Below are 18,963 nucleotides of genomic sequence, written 5' to 3' on the forward strand. Positions count from 1 at the left end.
TTTGGCCTACTAGTGTGGTTAGGCCCTTGAAACAGTGTCTGCTGCTCTTGGGTTTGCTACTCCACTGAACAAAGCAATGCCGCCTGTTTAGTCCTGTTACCAATTTTGAACTGCATGTAGCCTACTTTATTCTTTGGCCCTATATCTGTTTCCTCCTCATCCTGCCCATTGCCCAGCCACTGCTAAATGAGTCTGCTGGTACATTGACCTAGACCACTACATTCCCCTTGTACTCTACACAGCCAGAATCTGTCCCTGCTGAAAGTAAGGTTCCCCTTCCCGCATGTTATACCACCTTACACAGGGACAAAGAGGAAGGTGCAGATGAAAGTGCAGGTTCCTTCATCAGGTGGGGGGGCATACTCGTTGGCGACGTCACTGGCACAGGGCCCCTCAGAGTACGCAAAAGTGTCGCTGCTGGTAGGAGGCGCCCCCGCCATGCAAACACACCGCCTTACTTTGAGGGGCCCTGTGCCAGTGGCAATGCGAACGAGTGGGCCCCCCCCTGCTTGCTCAGGATCACAGCACTTGCAACTTTTAAATACTTACCTTTCCCTGCAACACCGCCGTGACGTAGTCCGCATTTCCTGGGCCCACGAAAAACTTGAGCCAGCCCTACTCCCCCCACAACTTTCCCCCAATTCCCTATGCCCAACTATTATTATACAGTTAATTAAGATTGGCAAGCTTCAGAAACAAGAATGGATGTTTTTGGCATTAAAATGGGCACTGTAGGTGTTTTCCTGGCCTCCACTCACTGCCGACTATGCTTCCCCATTGACTTGCATTGGGTTTCGTGTTTCGGTCGATCCCCGACTTTTAGCGATAATCGGCCGACTGCACTCGACTCGACTCTGGACAAAATCGGGTTTCCCAAAACCCTACTCGATCTTAAAAAAATGAAAGTCGCTCAACCCTAATACTCACCTCTCCGACGCAGCCTGGACCTCACCGAGGGAACCGGCAGCGTTCTTTGCTTAAAATGCGCGCTTTTACTTCCTTCCGTGACGTCACGGCTTGTGATTGGTCGCGTGCCACCCATGTGGCCGCGACGCGACCAATCACAGCAAGCTGTGACGTAATTTTCAGGTCCTCAATGCCTAATTCTAGGCATTCAGGAATTTAAAATTACTTTCCGGCTTGTGATTTGTCGCTTCGCGGTCACATGGGCGACGCGACCAATCACAAGCCGTGACGTCACGGGAGGCAGGAGACGCGCGCATTTTTAAAATTACGTCACGGCTTGTGATTGGTTGCGTGCCGCCCACGTGACCGCGACGCGACCAATCACAGCAAGCCGTGACGTAATTTCAGGTCCTGATGCCTATTTCTGCATTGAGGACCTGAAATTACATCACGGCTTGCTGTGATTGGTCGCGTCGCGGTCACATGGGCGGCACGCAACCAATCACAAGCCGTGACGTAATTTAAAAAATGCGCGCGTCTCCTGCCTCCCGTGACGTCACGGCTTGTGATTGGTCGCGTCGCCCATGTGACCGCGACGCGACCAATCACAAGCCGGAACGTAATTTCAAATTCCTGAATGCCTAGAATTAGGCATTGAGGACCTGAAAATTACGTCACGGCTTGCTGTGATTGGTCGCGTCGCGGCCACATGGGCGGCACGCGACCAATCACAAGCCGTGACATCACGGAAGGAAGTAAAAGCGCGACTTTTAAGCAAAGAACGCTGCCGGTTCCCTCGGTGAGGTCCAGGCTGCGTCGGAGAGGTGAGTATAGCAGTATTTTTTATTTTAATTCTTAATTTTACACATTAATGTTGTTTCGATACCGATACCCGATACCACAAAAGTATCGGATCTCGGTATCGGAATTCCGATACCGGCAAGTATCGGCCGATACCCGATACTTGCGGTATCGGAATGCTCAACACTAATTCTGACATCTGTGGTTTTGCCGTTCAACTCTGGTAAGAATCCTGTCGCATTGCATAGGCTCAGGCTTTTGCTCAGAAAATACCGCCAGATGGCGCACAGGTTTTCGCTCCCCCAAACGCCGATCAATCTGAATGGCCAAAGACATTGACTCATTCAGACCCGCAGGCGTGGGGAACCCCACCATAACATCTTTAAGGGCTTCAGAAAGACCCTTTCTGAAAATCGCCGCCAGGGCGCACTCATTCAATTGAGTGAGCACAGACCACTTCCTAAACTTCTGACAGTAAATCTCTGCTTCATCCTGACCCTGAGAGAGAGCCAGCAAAACCTTCTCAGCTTGGTCTACCAAATTTGGTTCCTCATAAAGCAGTCCAAGCGCCAGAAAAAACGCATCCACATCTAGCAATGAAGGATCTCCTGGCGCCAGAGAGAATGCCCAATCTTGGGGGTCACCACGCAACAAAGAAATAACAATTTTAACTTGCTGAACAGAGTCACCAGAGGAGCGAGGTCTTAGAGAAAGGAATAACTTACAATTATTCTTAAAGTTCAAAAACCTAGATCTATCTCCGGAGAACAGCTCAGGAATTGGTATTTTAGGCTCTGACATAGGACTGCGGACTACATAATCCTGAATGCCCTGTACCCTTGCAGTGAGATGGTCCACACTAGAAGACAGACTCTGAATGTCCATATCTGCAGCTGAGTTCAGAACCACCCAGAGATTAAGGGGAGGAGAGAAACTAAACACAGTGCAGAGGAAAAAAAAAATGACTTCAGAATTTCTCTTCTCCCTCTTCTGCTGCATTAACACTTTATGGCCTGCTGTACTGTTATGATCCGGTGGTAGGATCTCAAAACTGACCTGACACATATGACCAGAATATAGGACAGGTTCTGGGGATGTGGAAGCTATACTGACCGCAATCCTGATCCTATCCACAAACACTAAAGGCAGCTGTGGAGCGTTCCTAAAATCCTAGACGCCTCGTTCACAGCCTGAGAAACTGACTACCCCTAGAGAGAAAGCAAAGACCTCACTAGCCTCAGAGAAATAACCCCAAAGTTATAGTCAGCCCCCCACAAATAATAACGGTGAGTTAAGGGGAAAAGACAAACGTAGAAATGAAACAGGTTCAGCAAATGAGGCCCGCTAACACTAGATAGACTGAAAATAGATAGGAGTCTGTGCGGTCAGTACAAAAACTATCAAAAATAAACCACGCAGAGAATACAAGAACCCCCACACCGACTCACGATGTGAGGGGCGCACTCTGCACCCCAGAACTAACCAGCAAGCGAAAAATCACATATAAGCAAGCTGGACTGAACTCATCATATACAGAGAAACGTTTTCAAGGAAATAATGAGCAAAATGAACAAACAAACTTAACTACTCCAGCAGGAGACTGGTCACAAGGAATATTCAGGAACTCTCAGAAACAGGACTGAATACACCGACAGCAGGCAACAAGTGAAGGTCCAGGTGGAATTAAATAGGGACCAGTCATAGCAGGAAATGAGGCAACTGAGCCCTGCTACAGACCCGCAGTATCGCTAAAGGCCACCAGAGGGAGCCCAGACGGAATTCACAACACAAAAGCTCTGGAGCAGACTTCCGATTCCCAGGCTATAGTATGAGTAAACAGCTCTGCAGACTCACCTGTGTTACCCCATACTCAGTCGGGTGGCTGGAGACTTGGGAGCTGTGAGGATGCAAGTGTGATTGGGGTGACACCTCTGAGGACTGGAGTATTTGTGATGTTCAAGTTGACGTGGAGGAGAGCCCACCTGAACGAGCACTTGATATCCATTCAAGCACCTGCTGTTTTTGTGCCTCATCTGGAATTTGTAGCGATTCTCGTTACGATGGTCGTAAGAAAGGGATCATATCAGATTGTCCACGAAAAGAAGTAGACATCTTACTTTGGCTGGAAGATGGTCTTTCTTCTGCAGATGTTACTGTTGCTTTACCACCTACCCCACGGACACAACCTTTTTTTGCCCTTTCCAACACGCCTATTCCCCTTTCCACCAGCAGCAGGCCTTTTGCCACTCATTTTGGTGCTTTACTAATTGTTAACTCTGTATCTGTAGTTGGTGGCACTAAAAATGATGGTTGGAAACCGAACAGAGCTGAGTGGCCAAACTGTGCTCCTAGGACCAAAACAATTTACTGGGTTAGATGCAGTACAAATTTAGATACACAGGTGGTGTAGTTAGCTTCACAGGCGGGCTACTCTGCTGACGTGCAGACACTGCTCCTAGGCCCAAAACAATTTACTGGGTTAGATGCAGTACAAATTTGGATACATAGGCGGTGTAGTTAGCTTCACAGGCGGGCTACTCCACTGACGTGCAGACACTGCTCCTAGGCCCAAAATGATTTACTGGGTTAGGTGCAGTAAAAATTTAGATACACAGGCGGTGTAGTTAGCTTCCCAGGCGGGTATTCTGCTGACGTGCAGACACTGCTCCTAGGCCCAAAACTATTAACTGGGTTAGATGCAGTAAAAATTTAGATACAAAGGCGGTGTAGCTAGCTTCACAGGCGGGCTGCTCAGAAGATTACCAGACAATGCTACTAGCCCAAAAGGATTGGCTGAGCTAGATTACACCAAATGCTGCTGTGACTAACACTTGCACAGCACTGGCTCAGACCTGCCTGACAAACAGTGCTATGAACTGCTGTAACCTACCCTGAAAAGGGCTGATATTACAACTAGTCCCAACTCCTCCCGACTCCCTAAACCTATCTCTCAGAAAATTTGCTCCCAAAAAAGATTCTTAGACTGTATAGTGCCCACAGCAGCAGTGGTGCCGTCTAACACTAAGCTGCAGCAGTGAGGAAATGGTGGCGACGGGGCAAATGGCTGGTTCTTATAGGGCAAGGACATGTGACATACACAGCCAATGACACATGTCCATGCTTGAGTGCACCACATGCACATTGCTGTCTGTGTGCGCACTGCTGATAGGCTGAGAGACTGCACTGCCCCACTGTAAATGCGGAAAAAAAATGGCGGTCGGCACTATTTCAGCACAGATCTGTCCCCCGTACCCCCCCCCCCGCCCACTATACACTGAAACAGTCCATTAACAAGGATAAACTGTTTTAAGGTGCAAATCAAGTTAGGCTTTTGGTGAACGAACAGTTATCGAACAGAAACTCGAACAACCAAATTTCAACCAAATTTAGTTTGTTGAATAACTCGAACACCGCCCAAAACAGCTCGAATTTGAAAATGGCGAACAGTTCGACTCGAACGCCGCTCATCTCTAACTATAAGTGCAGCGCCCCAGAGTTCTGGTCGTTGCAGTACTGTGGCTCTGCCACTAAGGGGAGCCATGGTACGTTCGATGGCACTGAAGGAGTTCCTCCAATCAGGTATCACAGACACCAATATGTTTCACAGCAGGGCCTCCGGGGGGAGCTAAGGGTGCTATTCATTAGGCCACTCCCCACCATAGTGGGTAAACTGGGGGTCAGGCAGGAAGTTAGAGGAGAACGCTGACGGGATTGAACGGAGCAACACCCTGTGGCAGGGGGTGTTGTGAAGGGAGAGACTGTAGGGTCTCTGCCAGGGGTGGGATCCTGGCAGAGGCTTGGCATTGAAAGAACGTAACGGGTCCGCGCAGGCTCCTGGAAGCGGCGGGACTCAAGGAAAGGACTAGAAGCGAGACAGATTGTGCTGAGTGAGAAACGAGATCAAGCAGAAGGAGAATACCAGCAGGGGTTGTGCTGAAAGAGGCAGCACCTTGCTGAGGCGCAATACCGGTGGCCGGAACGCCGAGGGAGTGGATTAGAATACAGCTTTAAGCCATACTCCAAACAGCGGCAGGACAGTCGGTCTCAGGCGGGCTGTCTACCACATATCACCTATGAAGTCTTGGGGTGCAATTGCGGGAGAGGGGCGTCTCTAGGGTCCCGGAAGAACTCCAGGCCTACCTGACAAACGGGTGCCATTCCAACCTGAATACAGGGAAGGGGTGGATTACAGAGGAACATCAAATCGAGTTGTGAGGGAACTTAAGAAACAGACACAACCGTTGTGGGGTCACTTTCCGTGAGCACAGCAGGGAAGGACTACAACACATAGCGCTAAGAAGGAAGGCACAGATTTCCACCTGAGAGGAGAACTCTGGAGGTGCCATTGGACCGGCCGGACTTGCGTAGCCTGGTGAACCGTGTTCTGGACTGAGGACTCAGAGATCTCCAGTAAAGAGGTAAAGAGACTGCAACCTGGTGTCCTCATTATTTACCGCGACTTACACCCCACAACCGCACCGCTACATCGTTACCATTACTACCACCTATTACACCGGACGTCCCCCACTGACGGACAGGGCCACGGACCGGGCCTAGCCACCGTGACAACCCCGAGACTCAGAGGCCCGGCTCCGGGTACCCCTCGGCCCTGCGGCGGTGTGGGGGCGCTCCAACTTGGCGTCACGAACAGGATCTACTTAAGCCTGAAGAATCAGGTCATGTGTGCCTAGAGACTGTGATTTACTGTACTTTATTGCAAGATTGTGCTGCGCCATTAGCCGCCAAAAGTTCCCGCCAAAAGGCGCCGCCATTGCTACACCCAAGGGGAAGGAGGGCGTGTTATGGGCGGAGACTCCCAGTGTGGCGCGAGAAATGGCTACCGCCCCCTGCACTTCTGGCTGCAGAGGAATGACCTGCCCCAAAGCAGAAGAGAAACACCCCTTGATATGCAACGGCGAGAGGCTGGTGACGGAGAAGCCCGACCTCAGAGAAATGGCGGAGTTAGGTGCATGCACTGCCAGCGACTATCAGGCAGCGATGATGAACGGCGAGTGCCTGAGCGAGGAAGAAGTGGTTCCGGCCTGCCCTTCTTCACCGGAGACGGACCGGAAGCCTGCGGATCCGACAGCGGAGCTATGTCCACCAATCCCGACCTTGGAGTTAGAGGAGGAGGAACCACTGCAAGCGGAGCGGAATCCGAGCATCCCATTGGCGGGGCCCCGGTCCGGGCTGCAGCCGATTCCAGCGTCCTTGTTAACGGACCGGAGCGACACCGATGGAACCACATTAGGCGCAGGTATGGCCGACGCCCCTGCTCCCCTTCACGAGCCCGCTTCCATGGCCCACCTCCATCGCAGTAGGGAGCGACTTATCTCGGCAGGGCTAATGGTGCTATCCCCCGACGACCTGGGGAGGATGGTGCCACCGCTGTCGACTGGAGTGGGGGAGCCTGTAGATGTGAGCTTAGATGGAGTGGTTCTTCGGTGGGACACCCCTTGGTTTAGAGCAGATGGATCCCGGGAGAACGGATCCACTCTTGCGGTGCTTACATGGGAACAATATAGACAGTGCTTGATTCTGCAGTGGAAAGGACGGAGAGGAGCTGAGTCGATGGGCCCACCGAAAGTACAACAACCCCCCCTGGCATGGGATGACAGAGACGCGGTAAGGCGAGGCACTGTGTTGGCCTACCATGTAAAAAGGGGGTGGGGCCTCATACACGAGCCGGGACTGGATACTGATGTTTTCGTTGCGCATTGTAACGTGAGGGCTCCTTGTTGTGGCCGAAGCAGAGAACCGTTACAAAAGGGGGATCCAGTGACCTACAGCCGCCACTTGAACCCGCTGGGGTGGTATGCACGGAATGTTCGGCGGTGTATGTCTGGGCCTGCGGCACCTGCAGCCCCAGACCTGGTCCCGGGAGCGCCTGAACTTGTCACCATCGCAACGGTACGCCTAGTGGCAGCCCCGGAGTTGGCCAGTCGAGTCCATCTGCATGTTCGAACCGAGGACACTGGCGCTACCGTGGCCGGGGTCCCGGAATCAAAGCCACCTGAAGAAGAATAAACCTCGGAAACCTGCAAAAATGTAAATAGTTTTCCTTTAACTGTTCCTGATTGTTTGTTGCTAAACCCGTCCAGGGTAAACTTTAAAAGGTGACCCCTTTGTTGACCCGGGGTCACTATTGTTGTTTTCCAGAAGTTTTACACAAACTGCAGTAATCATGGACTGTGCATGATTCGGACTTCCTTGTAAATAGTTGCACCTTCTTAAGGGTGCCTCCTACTGGTTTTAGTTAAAAGACACTTTGCGAAGATACCTTTCCTACTGGTTTTAGTTAAAAGACACTTTGCGAAGATGCCATTCCAGAGCCTTTGCGTGGACTGGTAGGCTGAGAAGACGAGCTACCTCAGAAAGGCTTGGTCCCCTCTTAAAGGGGATGCGTGGAATTGAACTTGAAAGCGATACTGTTTTAGAACGGTAACATGATGATGCTTTGAGAAAAAGAATGTAACTGTTTTACATGAAAAGTTATATGTGTTTAAATTGTTTGAATTGTGAAATCTGAAAATAATGTTTTGTGAAAGGAAAAGATGCAGAGAGCCCGCAGGGGTAGAAGTAGAGATCTGCATAGTTGAAAGTAAAAGAAGTAATGATGAAGGTGAGGATAGAAGGTAAACCCTGCGTCCCCATAGAAAGTTACTTTGTTGCTAAGGACAGAAAGCGAACCCGTAGGGGTTAGAGAGTGAGTCCTTAAAGGAGCCGAGTAGAGCTGGCTCAGAGTTCTTTAAATGAAAGGAATGTTATGTCTATACTATGTATAGTAGCGAAAGGCAGTAGGCCCTGGCTGAATGGGGCGGTCCTGTAAAAGAAAGGAGAGGCAGTAGGTCTGGTGCCATAGGGACAGGCGGTCCTGCAGGTTCAAAGTAGGAGAATGTGAAGTTACCCTACCCTGTAATGTGATTATAGGAAGGCCTTTGGTAAACTAAGAGTGTATGTTTCTTAAAGGCAATGTTAATTTATTGTTCCAGAATTTGCACTAAGTAGAATACCCGGTTGGGTAACAGGAGTTATGTATAGCCTGTAATTTATAATGTTGACTATGTTTGTAACGTTAAAAGTGTCCTCACCTCCCATAAAGGGAAGCCTGTTCAAGTATACTTATTGTTTTGCACTCAACAAAATTGTATGTCTGTTTACTAATCTGTATTGTTGTTTTTCTTCCCAGTCCCGGAGTACTGTGTTTAACCAGGGGGGAGTGCAGCGCCCCAGAGTTCTGGTCGTTGCAGTACTGTGGCTCTGCCACTAAGGGGAGCCATGGTACGTTCGATGGCACTGAAGGAGTTCCTCCAATCAGGTATCACAGACACCAATATGTTTCACAGCAGGGCCTCCGGGGGGAGCTAAGGGTGCTATTCATTAGGCCACTCCCCACCATAGTGGGTAAACTGGGGGTCAGGCAGGAAGTTAGAGGAGAACGCTGACGGGATTGAACGGAGCAACACCCTGTGGCAGGGGGTGTTGTGAAGGGAGAGACTGTAGGGTCTCTGCCAGGGGTGGGATCCTGGCAGAGGCTTGGCATTGAAAGAACGTAACGGGTCCGCGCAGGCTCCTGGAAGCGGCGGGACTCAAGGAAAGGACTAGAAGCGAGACAGATTGTGCTGAGTGAGAAACGAGATCAAGCAGAAGGAGAATACCAGCAGGGGTTGTGCTGAAAGAGGCAGCACCTTGCTGAGGCGCAATACCGGTGGCCGGAACGCCGAGGGAGTGGATTAGAATACAGCTTTAAGCCATACTCCAAACAGCGGCAGGACAGTCGGTCTCAGGCGGGCTGTCTACCACATATCACCTATGAAGTCTTGGGGGGCAATTGCGGGAGAGGGGCGTCTCTAGGGTCCCGGAAGAACTCCAGGCCTACCTGACAAACGGGTGCCATTCCAACCTGAATACAGGGAAGGGGTGGATTACAGAGGAACATCAAATCGAGTTGTGAGGGAACTTAAGAAACAGACACAACCGTTGTGGGGTCACTTTCCGTGAGCACAGCAGGGAAGGACTACAACACATAGCGCTAAGAAGGAAGGCACAGATTTCCACCTGAGAGGAGAACTCTGGAGGTGCCATTGGACCGGCCGGACTTGCGTAGCCTGGTGAACCGTGTTCTGGACTGAGGACTCAGAGATCTCCAGTAAAGAGGTAAAGAGACTGCAACCTGGTGTCCTCATTATTTACCGCGACTTACACCCCACAACCGCACCGCTACATCGTTACCATTACTACCACCTATTACACCGGACGTCCCCCACTGACGGACAGGGCCACGGACCGGGCCTAGCCACCGTGACAACCCCGAGACTGAGACCCAGAGGCCCGGCTCCGGGTACCCCTCGGCCCTGCGGCGGTGTGGGGGCGCTCCAACTGTCTCCTCTGTATCACTGCTGCCTGTTACTATTAGTCTCTGTTGTATCACTGCTGTCTGTTACTATTAGTCTCTGCTGTATCACTGCTGCCTGTTACTATTAGTCTCCTCTGTATCACTGCTGCCTGTTACTATTAGTCTCCTCTGTATCACTGCTGCCTGTTACTATTAGTCTCTGCTGTATCACTGCTGTCTGTTACTATTAGTCTCTGCTGTATCACTGCTGCCTGTTACTATTAGTCTCTGCTGTATCACTGCTGCCTGTTACTATTAGTCTCCTCTGTATCACTGCTGCCTGTTACTATTAGTCTCCTCTGTATCACTGCTGCCTGTTACTATTAGTCTCCTCTGTATCACTGCTGCCTGTTACTATTAGTCTCCTCTGTATCACTGCTGCCTGTTACTATTAGTCTCCTCTGTATCACTGCTGCCTGTTACTATTAGTCTCCTCTGTATCACTGCTGCCTGTTACTATTAGTCTCTGCTGTATCACTGCTGTCTGTTACTATTAGTCTCTGCTGTATCACTGCTGCATGTTACTATTAGTCTCCTCTGTATCACTGCTGCCTGTTACTATTAGTCTCTGCTGTATCACTGCTGCCTGTTACTATTAGTCTCTGCTGCATCACTGCTGCCTGTTACTATTAGTCTCTGCTGCATCACTGCTGCCTGTTACTATTAGTCTCTGCTGCATCACTGCTGCCTGTTACTATTAGTCTCTGCTGCATCACTGCTGCCTGTTACTATTAGTCTCTGCTGTATCACTGCTGCCTGTTACTATTAGTCTCTGCTGCATCACTGCTGCCTGTTACTATTAGTCTCTGCTGCATCACTGCTGCCTGTTAATATTAGTCTCTGCTGTATCACTGCTGCCTTTTACTATTAGTCTCTGCTGTATCACTGCTGCCTGTTACTATTAGTCTCTGCTGTATCACTGCTGCCTGTTACTATTAGTCTCTGCTGTATCACTGCTGCCTGTTACTATTAGTCTCTGCTGTATCACTGCTGCCTGTTACTATTAGTCTCTGCTGTATCACTGCTGACTGTTACTATTAGTCTCTGCTGTATCACTGCTGCCTGTTACTATTAGTCTCTGCTGCATCACTGCTGCCTGTTACTATTAGTCTCTGCTGCATCACTACTGCCTGTTAATATTAGTCTCTGCTGTATCACTGCTGCCTTTTACTATTAGTCTCTGCTGTATCACTGCTGCCTGTTACTATTAGTCTCTGCTGTATCACTGCTGCCTGTTACTATTAGTCTCTGCTGTATCACTGCTGCCTGTTACTATTAGTCTCTGCTGTATCACTGCTGCCTGTTACTATTAGTCTCTGCTGCATCACTGCTGCCTGTTACTATTAGTCTCTGCTGTATCACTGCTGCCTGTTACTAATAGTCTCCACTGTATCACTGTTTCCTGTTACTATTAGGGTAAGTGTCCACGTTCAGGATTGCATCAGGATTTGGTCAGGATTTTACATCAGTATTTGTAGCCAAAACCAGGAGTGGGTGATAAATGCAGAAGTGGGGCATATGTTTCTATTATACTTTTCCTCTAATTGTTCCACTCCTGATTTTGGCTTACAAATACTGATGAAAAATCCTGACCAAATCCTGATGCAGTCCTGAACGTGGACACATACCCTTAGTCTCTGCTGTATCACTGCCACTCCTGCCCTGCACAATCTCTACCCTAATGACCGATCTGCTCATTATAGGATTTCCCAGAACTGATCTTCTCTTACTCTGTCGGTGTCTGCCCCTTAATGGTTTTGCTGATGAAATCACATAACATAAAGTGCATTTACTCTAAAAGATTATAATGAACGAGTTTTCTTAACGCTCATTTCACAATATTCCTTTATTGAGTGCAGGCTGCCGATCACCCGATGAACGAGGAGAACACTTATTTACCTGGTAAAATGATGTTTTGTGCTCGGCAGAAGATCCTTATTCTCAGCCGTGAATTGTGTGATCAGGCTATAAAAGTGGCCAATGATGGGCAAATATTTTACCAATCAGTTGTCTACTTTTGGCAGACAGATATAATTTGCCAGTTTGGAGAGACCTGATAATAAGATTACTAAGCAGGAGAGGAAAGACTCACTGCAGTATTTCCCCTCCCTGACTCCATGATAGTTGCCCTGTACAGTGATCATCTCATTACAGGTCTCTCGGTGCTTCCATACGTCATCCATATCTTCACAATTATAGCCAAGCTGGGTTTGGTCATGGGCCGTAAAGAGTTCACCACCCTCATCTGCATGTCTGCAAGTAGCAGATGACAGTGCAGAGGATACAACATGGAGATAGAAAACAAAGTCCTCTGATTAAGGTTTATTTATTTTATGATTCATATATCACCAAGATTTGCTAATGATGATGATCCCAAGCCAAAAAATGTTGTCAATAAGCTTGTTTACTATTGGCCAGTACCAGAAAAGATGACAGTGCAGTGCACCTGAAGTAGAGAGCCCCTATGCCACTATCCTGGAGACCATCACATGTCTGGTCACGTCCTAATGGAAAGTTTCATGTTCTGTGTGGATGTGACTACGCAGTACAGAAAAGCGTTAAACACTTTTGATTAATTTGTTAAACCTGTGAAAAATCCACGCTAAGGATCAAATGACAAACCGGGGAATTTGCCTCTAGTTGAGACATGACTAAGGCTAGGGCTAAACACTGACATGTATCGTGCAACAATGATTTACTGAAAAATTACAAACACATTGGTGCAACTTATCTGCGACTTACTTTTGCGCGATTATTTTTACTACAATTTTCTATTGGTAAGTGTGTTGGGTACAACCAAAGATGGAAGAACCAATGCATGAAATGAAGCCAAGAGCAGCCTCAAACCTCTGACTCACAAGGACAATTTCTGGCAATCGGAGGATTTCACTGTCTACATATATTTTGTATGTCTTACACAGGTTGCCTCTATCCCTGTATTTCCATAAATAGATCTCATAGTAACATTTTTTTTCCTCTAGATTGGACAGATCTACATTTTATGCAGTGATTAACGCTCTACAAGGATGTCCTTGGATAGCAAACCAGACAGAGCGTTACCTGAAACGGTAAGTACAGAGCGCATGGAGTTGCAAAGTATGAAATAGCCGATCATGAGGGACCTATCCTTGCTATTGTTCCTAATGAGTACCACATCACCGGTCCGCCATGCCTCTTTGGTGGCCATATCACAACTGGAATCATAGTTTCCAAATATTTGAAGTTTAAATGTTTATAACTAGTAACTTAGTAAAGGGGGCTGTAATATCCTAAACTGCATTTGTGGCCATTCTTTGGTGGCCAGGGCTTTGGTATCTCGTCAACACCACACCTTTCAACTTAGAGTGGACTTTGGTAATAAAACCGGAACCAGATGCATTTCCACTAAAGCATGTAGGCAATTTATCATTAGATTTGTTTGGTTATTTGATAGGTGGTGCATCAATGGCCAGGCTTACGTTGGATAGTGTGACCTAGTGACTATTTGGTTTTTAAAAGAGCCACTGATGGTCAGGATAGGCTTGGCCTGTAGGTAGTCACCAGGTGCCACTCCAGGGCAGTCTCTGGACCTGCAGCAGATGAGCCATGGTCATGGCAGGAATGTGGAACACAGGGAGAGATGATAGAAGTGCAATCAGGAGATTCAAAGGTCGGGGCAGGCAGCACAAGTTCAGTATACATAGCCGGGGTCAGGAATGGAGAGATAAGACAAGATAAATGGAGCAAAATAATACCTTGCCAGAGCACCAGTTATTAACTGCAACAAATGGTAAGATCAGGCAAGGTGTGGAGTAAGGATCTGCCTATTATACCACCTAATGACAAGGGATAGACCAGGGAAGCTAATCACTGCAGGAGCCAGAGGCTACAAGTTCCTACAAAGCCCTGCCATGTCTGCCTGTAGCCGGCTAGAGGCTCTTCAGCAATAGGAGATATAGCAGAACTGGAGATGTTACATGAAGCATTAGATATGGTAGAAGCAAAGCCGCGCACACGGTGAGTAGGGCGGCGCTTACGACCTGCGCGAGTCACCGGTGTGACAAGTGGCCATACATACAATAAATGGACGGTTCAAGCCCAGACTACTCGATGGGGCGATTGAGAAGGGTCATCCACCGTGAACCCTCTCTGACACCTATCTGTACCATTACAATGAATACACAGGGGTCGCCTTTATGGGACAAGTTATTCCGAGATATCTGGGATTGCTATTGCAAGAATAAAATGCTACAGCCTGTTCCCTCTGAAACAGACAAAATTCAAGCCTGAAGATTATCCTCCTGGACACGGGCTCTCATTGTTGCGTTAAAACAAAAGTTTTCTGACCTTAAACTCATTTCTAGTTTATGTAGCCCTTCCTCGTTTTTCTGGCTGCTTGTAGAGCCGTAATGATTAGTGATAGGCGAGCACTAAAATGCTCGGTTGCTCATTGCTTGGGTCGAGCAGATTGGAATACTCGGGTCCTCGGCCAGAACAACGAGCCCAATGTAAGTCTATCGGAGACCCGATTATTTTTACTGCGATCCCCCCCCGGGGGTCCTTTTAAGATCTAAAAACATCTGAAAATGATGGAAACACTGCTCAAATGACACAGGGACCTCATGCGGATCACCCCTGGAAGCATTCCGGACTCCTAGCTCACAGCTTTAATAATTTTTTTCGAGATTCATGCCATTTTTCCCGGTGCCACAAAAAACACATGAAAATGAAACCAAAATGGGTTTTGCTTGGAAATATGTCAAGGTACATCCTTTGCAGGTTAATGGCTTGCCTGTAAGGCCAAATATTTAATCCCAGACCGAAAATTTCCTCCCCCACTTAGGCTTAGTTCAGACGCTGCGATTTTGAAGCGTTTTTCAACTTTAACATTGCTTTCAACCACTACAAATGCATTCACTGGGAAATGTCATTGTAACATGTAACACTCCTAGCTGGCCATGTGGTGTGTGACACATAAGCAGACCCATCCTGTTTCATGTACGAAGGAGGGACTCTTAAAGTGACACAGACTATTTTTACTGGTGCATCAGGCGGCATTAATCTTCTTAAAGGGCCATTGTGAAACAGTGGGTCTCCTAAGCTGTTGTAGCCTATGCTGTGAGTGGATGGGCTGCCAAGAATTATGATGCACCACAATACCCCTGTCATAGGATGTCCAGGGGGGACTCCTGAAAAAGTGTTGCATTGAATTCAAGGCCTGCCCGGCTACCAATTCATATGCACCCCAATAAGCCTTTGAACCCACATACTAGATGGGCCCCTGAAAATCCACTTCACAATATGCATTTTGTGCTCCATACTTCTTGGTTTTATACATTGGCGGCAAGGCCAGCCCTGCTGCATAGTCAGTCATATGCACCCCATTAGGCCTTGGAACCCATATAGTGGATGGGCCCAGGAAAATTCACTCGTATTTTTTAATGGTGTGATGGTTCCCTCTTTGCACAATTATTTACAGGAAAATTTGCCAATTTTATTTGCCATGTTGTTATCACTAAGGTTCAGATACGGTTTTAAAAAAGGCAAATACTTGCAATACAAGGCAATTTTGTTGCAAACTACAAAATTCAAGAAATAGTATGATTGAATAGTGTGAGTGCGTACACTTTGTATGTGTTAACATACACAGGTTAATAATTACATGTAAGGATTAAAAAGGTATAGTGAATACGTATAGATGAAGATTAACTACATACAGTATAGTTAGATCATCCACAAGAGGCTTTTAAATATCATCCGTCTGGAATATCAGAGAAGCAACACCGAGACAGAGAACCCCTGGGAGATTACCTACACTGCATGGGCGTCCCCACTTATGCAGGTATCAGCATACTGTACATGTACAGGTACCAAAGTTTTGGCATCTGTCTTAGTCATGTTCCTCTGGTCTTATATAGTGAATAACACTATGTAGTAACTCTAGTTTCACCCACACCTTCAAGGGGCCACTTTTCAAGGTTAGATGAAACTGAGATATCATGGAGTCATCAGATGATGGGCCATAAACCCATAGAAAATATAAGCCACGAGGATTTAGATGAAACCACCACCGGCATAGTTTCAGTAAACCTTTATGTTTTACAATGACAAACAGCAAACATATAGAGGCTTAGAACTGTTTGTGAAGTGAATAAGCAAACATTTATCAAGATTGTGTCATTATGAGCATTGTCTGTCACATCTGTAAATGTTTTACAAGAAATGCAGCTATGTGATTGTCTGAGTGCATTCGGTGTACCGTATTTCAATCTTGTTTACAAATCGCCATTTGTTTATTCTCCATTTGGACATTTGAGGCAGACAAAGTTAAGGCTTGCAAGGAGAGAAACTAATACAGTGGACAAAGCTATATTTTTAATGAACTACTGAGGAAAAGTAACAGCATTGCTTTATCAAATTTATTTGAAGTTTATTGTGTCCAATGGTAGCAACCAAGCAACAAAAAAGGAGCTTTTCAAGTGAGCTCTTTAAGGTACACAAACGTTATGATTCTGAAGTGTTTTCCAACAAGGATGTGGTTTCACCAATGGGGGGTCCCTTTTGTAAAAATAGACTAGTGCCATCACAGCCCCCTTGACCAAACTTCACCGGCCTATAACAGTACAAAGCAAGTTCACCCTGGTGATCTAGTGGCAGTTAAACAAGAGACATTGCAGGAGACAGTTAAAAAGTAGGCCCAATGGAATGCCATGCCCAATTCCCCAATGTGGTGTCCTTCTTGGACTGATTAAAATAGTGCCATTACAGCCCCCTTGGCCAAAATGCACTGTACAGAGCACGATCACCCTGGTGATCTAGTGTCAGGTACAGGACGATTGCAGGAGACCGAGTTAAGAAGTAGGCCAAAAAAAGTCATGCTCAATTCTCCAATGTGTTGTCCATCACAGCCCCTGTGCCCAAAAACCACCGGCCTATAACAGTACTTATCACGTGCACCCTGGTCATCCAGTGGCAGTTAAAGGACACATTGCAGGAGACAGACTTAAGAAGTAGGCCCAATGTAATGCCCAATTTCCCAATGTGGGGTCCTGTTTTTACAAAATGAAATAGTGCCTTCACAGCCCTCGTGCTCAAAAATCACCAGCCGAGATCTACAGGCAGGTACAAGTCAGAGTGCAAGAGACAGAGTTAAGAAGTCGGCCAAATGTAATGTCATGCCCAAGTCCCCAATGTAAAATCCTTTTTTTATTTAAATAAAAGTGCCATCACAGGCCCCTTGGCCCACATGCACTGTACAGAGCACTGTTCACCCTGGCGATCTACTGGCAGGTACAGGACAGATTGCAGGAGACCGAGTTAAGAAGTAGGTCCAAATAAATGTCATGCCCAATTCTCCAATGTGTTGTCCTTTTTAAAAAAAATAAAAGAGTGCCATCACAGGCCCCTTGGCCCAAACACACGGTACAGAGCACATTCACCCTGGTGATATAGTGGCAGGTACAGGACAGATTGCAGGAGACAGAGTTAAGAAGTAGGTCCAATGTAATGTAATGCCGAATTCCCCAATGTAAAATCCTTTTTTTTTTTTAAGAAAAGAGTGCCATCACAGGCCCCTTGGCCAACATGCACCGTACAGAGCACGTTCACCCTGGTGATCTACTAGCAGGTACAGGACAGATTGCAGGAGACCAAGTTAAGAAGTAGGTCCAAAGAAATGTCATGCCCAATTCTCCAATGTGTTGTCCTTTTTTAAAAAAATTACAAGAGTGCCATTACAGCACCCTTGGCCAAAATGCACTGTACAGACCATGTTCACCCTGGTGATATAGTAGTTCTGGATGGGAAGGATGGGGATAAGGAGGAGGATAAAAACAAACTGTCCAAATCTGGAACAGTATACCTTTGTGTGGTTGTGAAGAGGTGCATAAGAATACACCTCCCCAAAACAGATAATGTATTTGAGGTTATGTTTCGCTGGCTTCACTTGGTGGTGTAGAGAAGTCTTTCCCAATCCAGGCCTTGTTCATTTTGATAAGAGTCAGCCTGTCAGCATTTTCAGTTGACAGGCGGATGCGCTTATCTGTTAGGCCATGTTCACACAGTGCGTTTTTTACCGCGGAACCGCAGCGGTTTTGCCGCTGCGGTTCCGCAGCTTTTTTCCATGCAGGGTACAGTACAATGTACCCTATGGAAAACAGGAACCACTGTGCACACGATCCTGAATTTCCAAAAAAAAGCCGCGCTGAATAGCTGCGGGAAAAAAGAAGGAGCATGTCACTTCTTTGTGCGAAACTGCAGCGGTTCTGCACCCATAGACCTCCATTGTGAGGTCAAACCCGCAGTAAAACCCGCAGATCAAAAATATATCTGTGGGTTTTATTGCGGTTTGTGGTGCAGAACCGCTGCAGCAGGAAGTGCGGGGAAGCGGCCGGAAGTGCGTGGGTGGAAGTGCTTGGGCGGAGAGACATGGAGGCGTACCGTCGCATGGGGATCGTGTCGGCCGTTTGATTGATTTGGTATGTGTGTGTGTATGTGTGTGTCTCTATGTGTGTGTGTGTGTGTGTGTGTGTGTGTGTGTGTGTGTGTATGCGTGTGTGTGCGTGTGTGTCCCCATGCGACGCTAGTGTCTCCATTGTGCTAAGTCGCCGTATGGGACTACTACTCCCATCCGGTATTAGGATGGGAGAGTTGTCCCTGTGTCCGGCGACTTAGCACAGTTGTAAAGTTACACAAAACACCTACACACAATACACATACATGACACACAGTACAGTACATACAACACATAACACAGAGTATATACTCACCAACAGCACACTTGTAGGCGAAGCCCTCGATCCTCCAGGGAAAAATCCCAAAATAAAAAATCAAATCCATACTCCCTGTCTGCAGAATCCATAAAACGAGTGTCCCACGCCGAT

The 18,963-nt window shown here is 47.5% G+C and overlaps 1 protein-coding gene across 1 annotated transcript in view; it reads left to right on the top strand.

Moving 5' to 3' along the window:
* The window catches only part of LOC143774200 (alpha-2,8-sialyltransferase 8E-like), a 225,962-nt gene that overhangs the window by 43,866 nt on the left and 163,133 nt on the right, over positions 1–18,963 (top strand). Inside the window, exon 3 of the mRNA XM_077261574.1 lies at positions 13,084–13,170. Coding sequence (XP_077117689.1) covers positions 13,084–13,170 — 87 coding nt within the window. The remainder of the gene's footprint in view (positions 1–13,083; positions 13,171–18,963) is intronic.

The sequence above is a fragment of the Ranitomeya variabilis genome, chromosome 5 (genome assembly GCF_051348905.1).
Source record: "Ranitomeya variabilis isolate aRanVar5 chromosome 5, aRanVar5.hap1, whole genome shotgun sequence".
NCBI classification, from domain to species: domain Eukaryota; kingdom Metazoa; phylum Chordata; class Amphibia; order Anura; family Dendrobatidae; genus Ranitomeya; species Ranitomeya variabilis.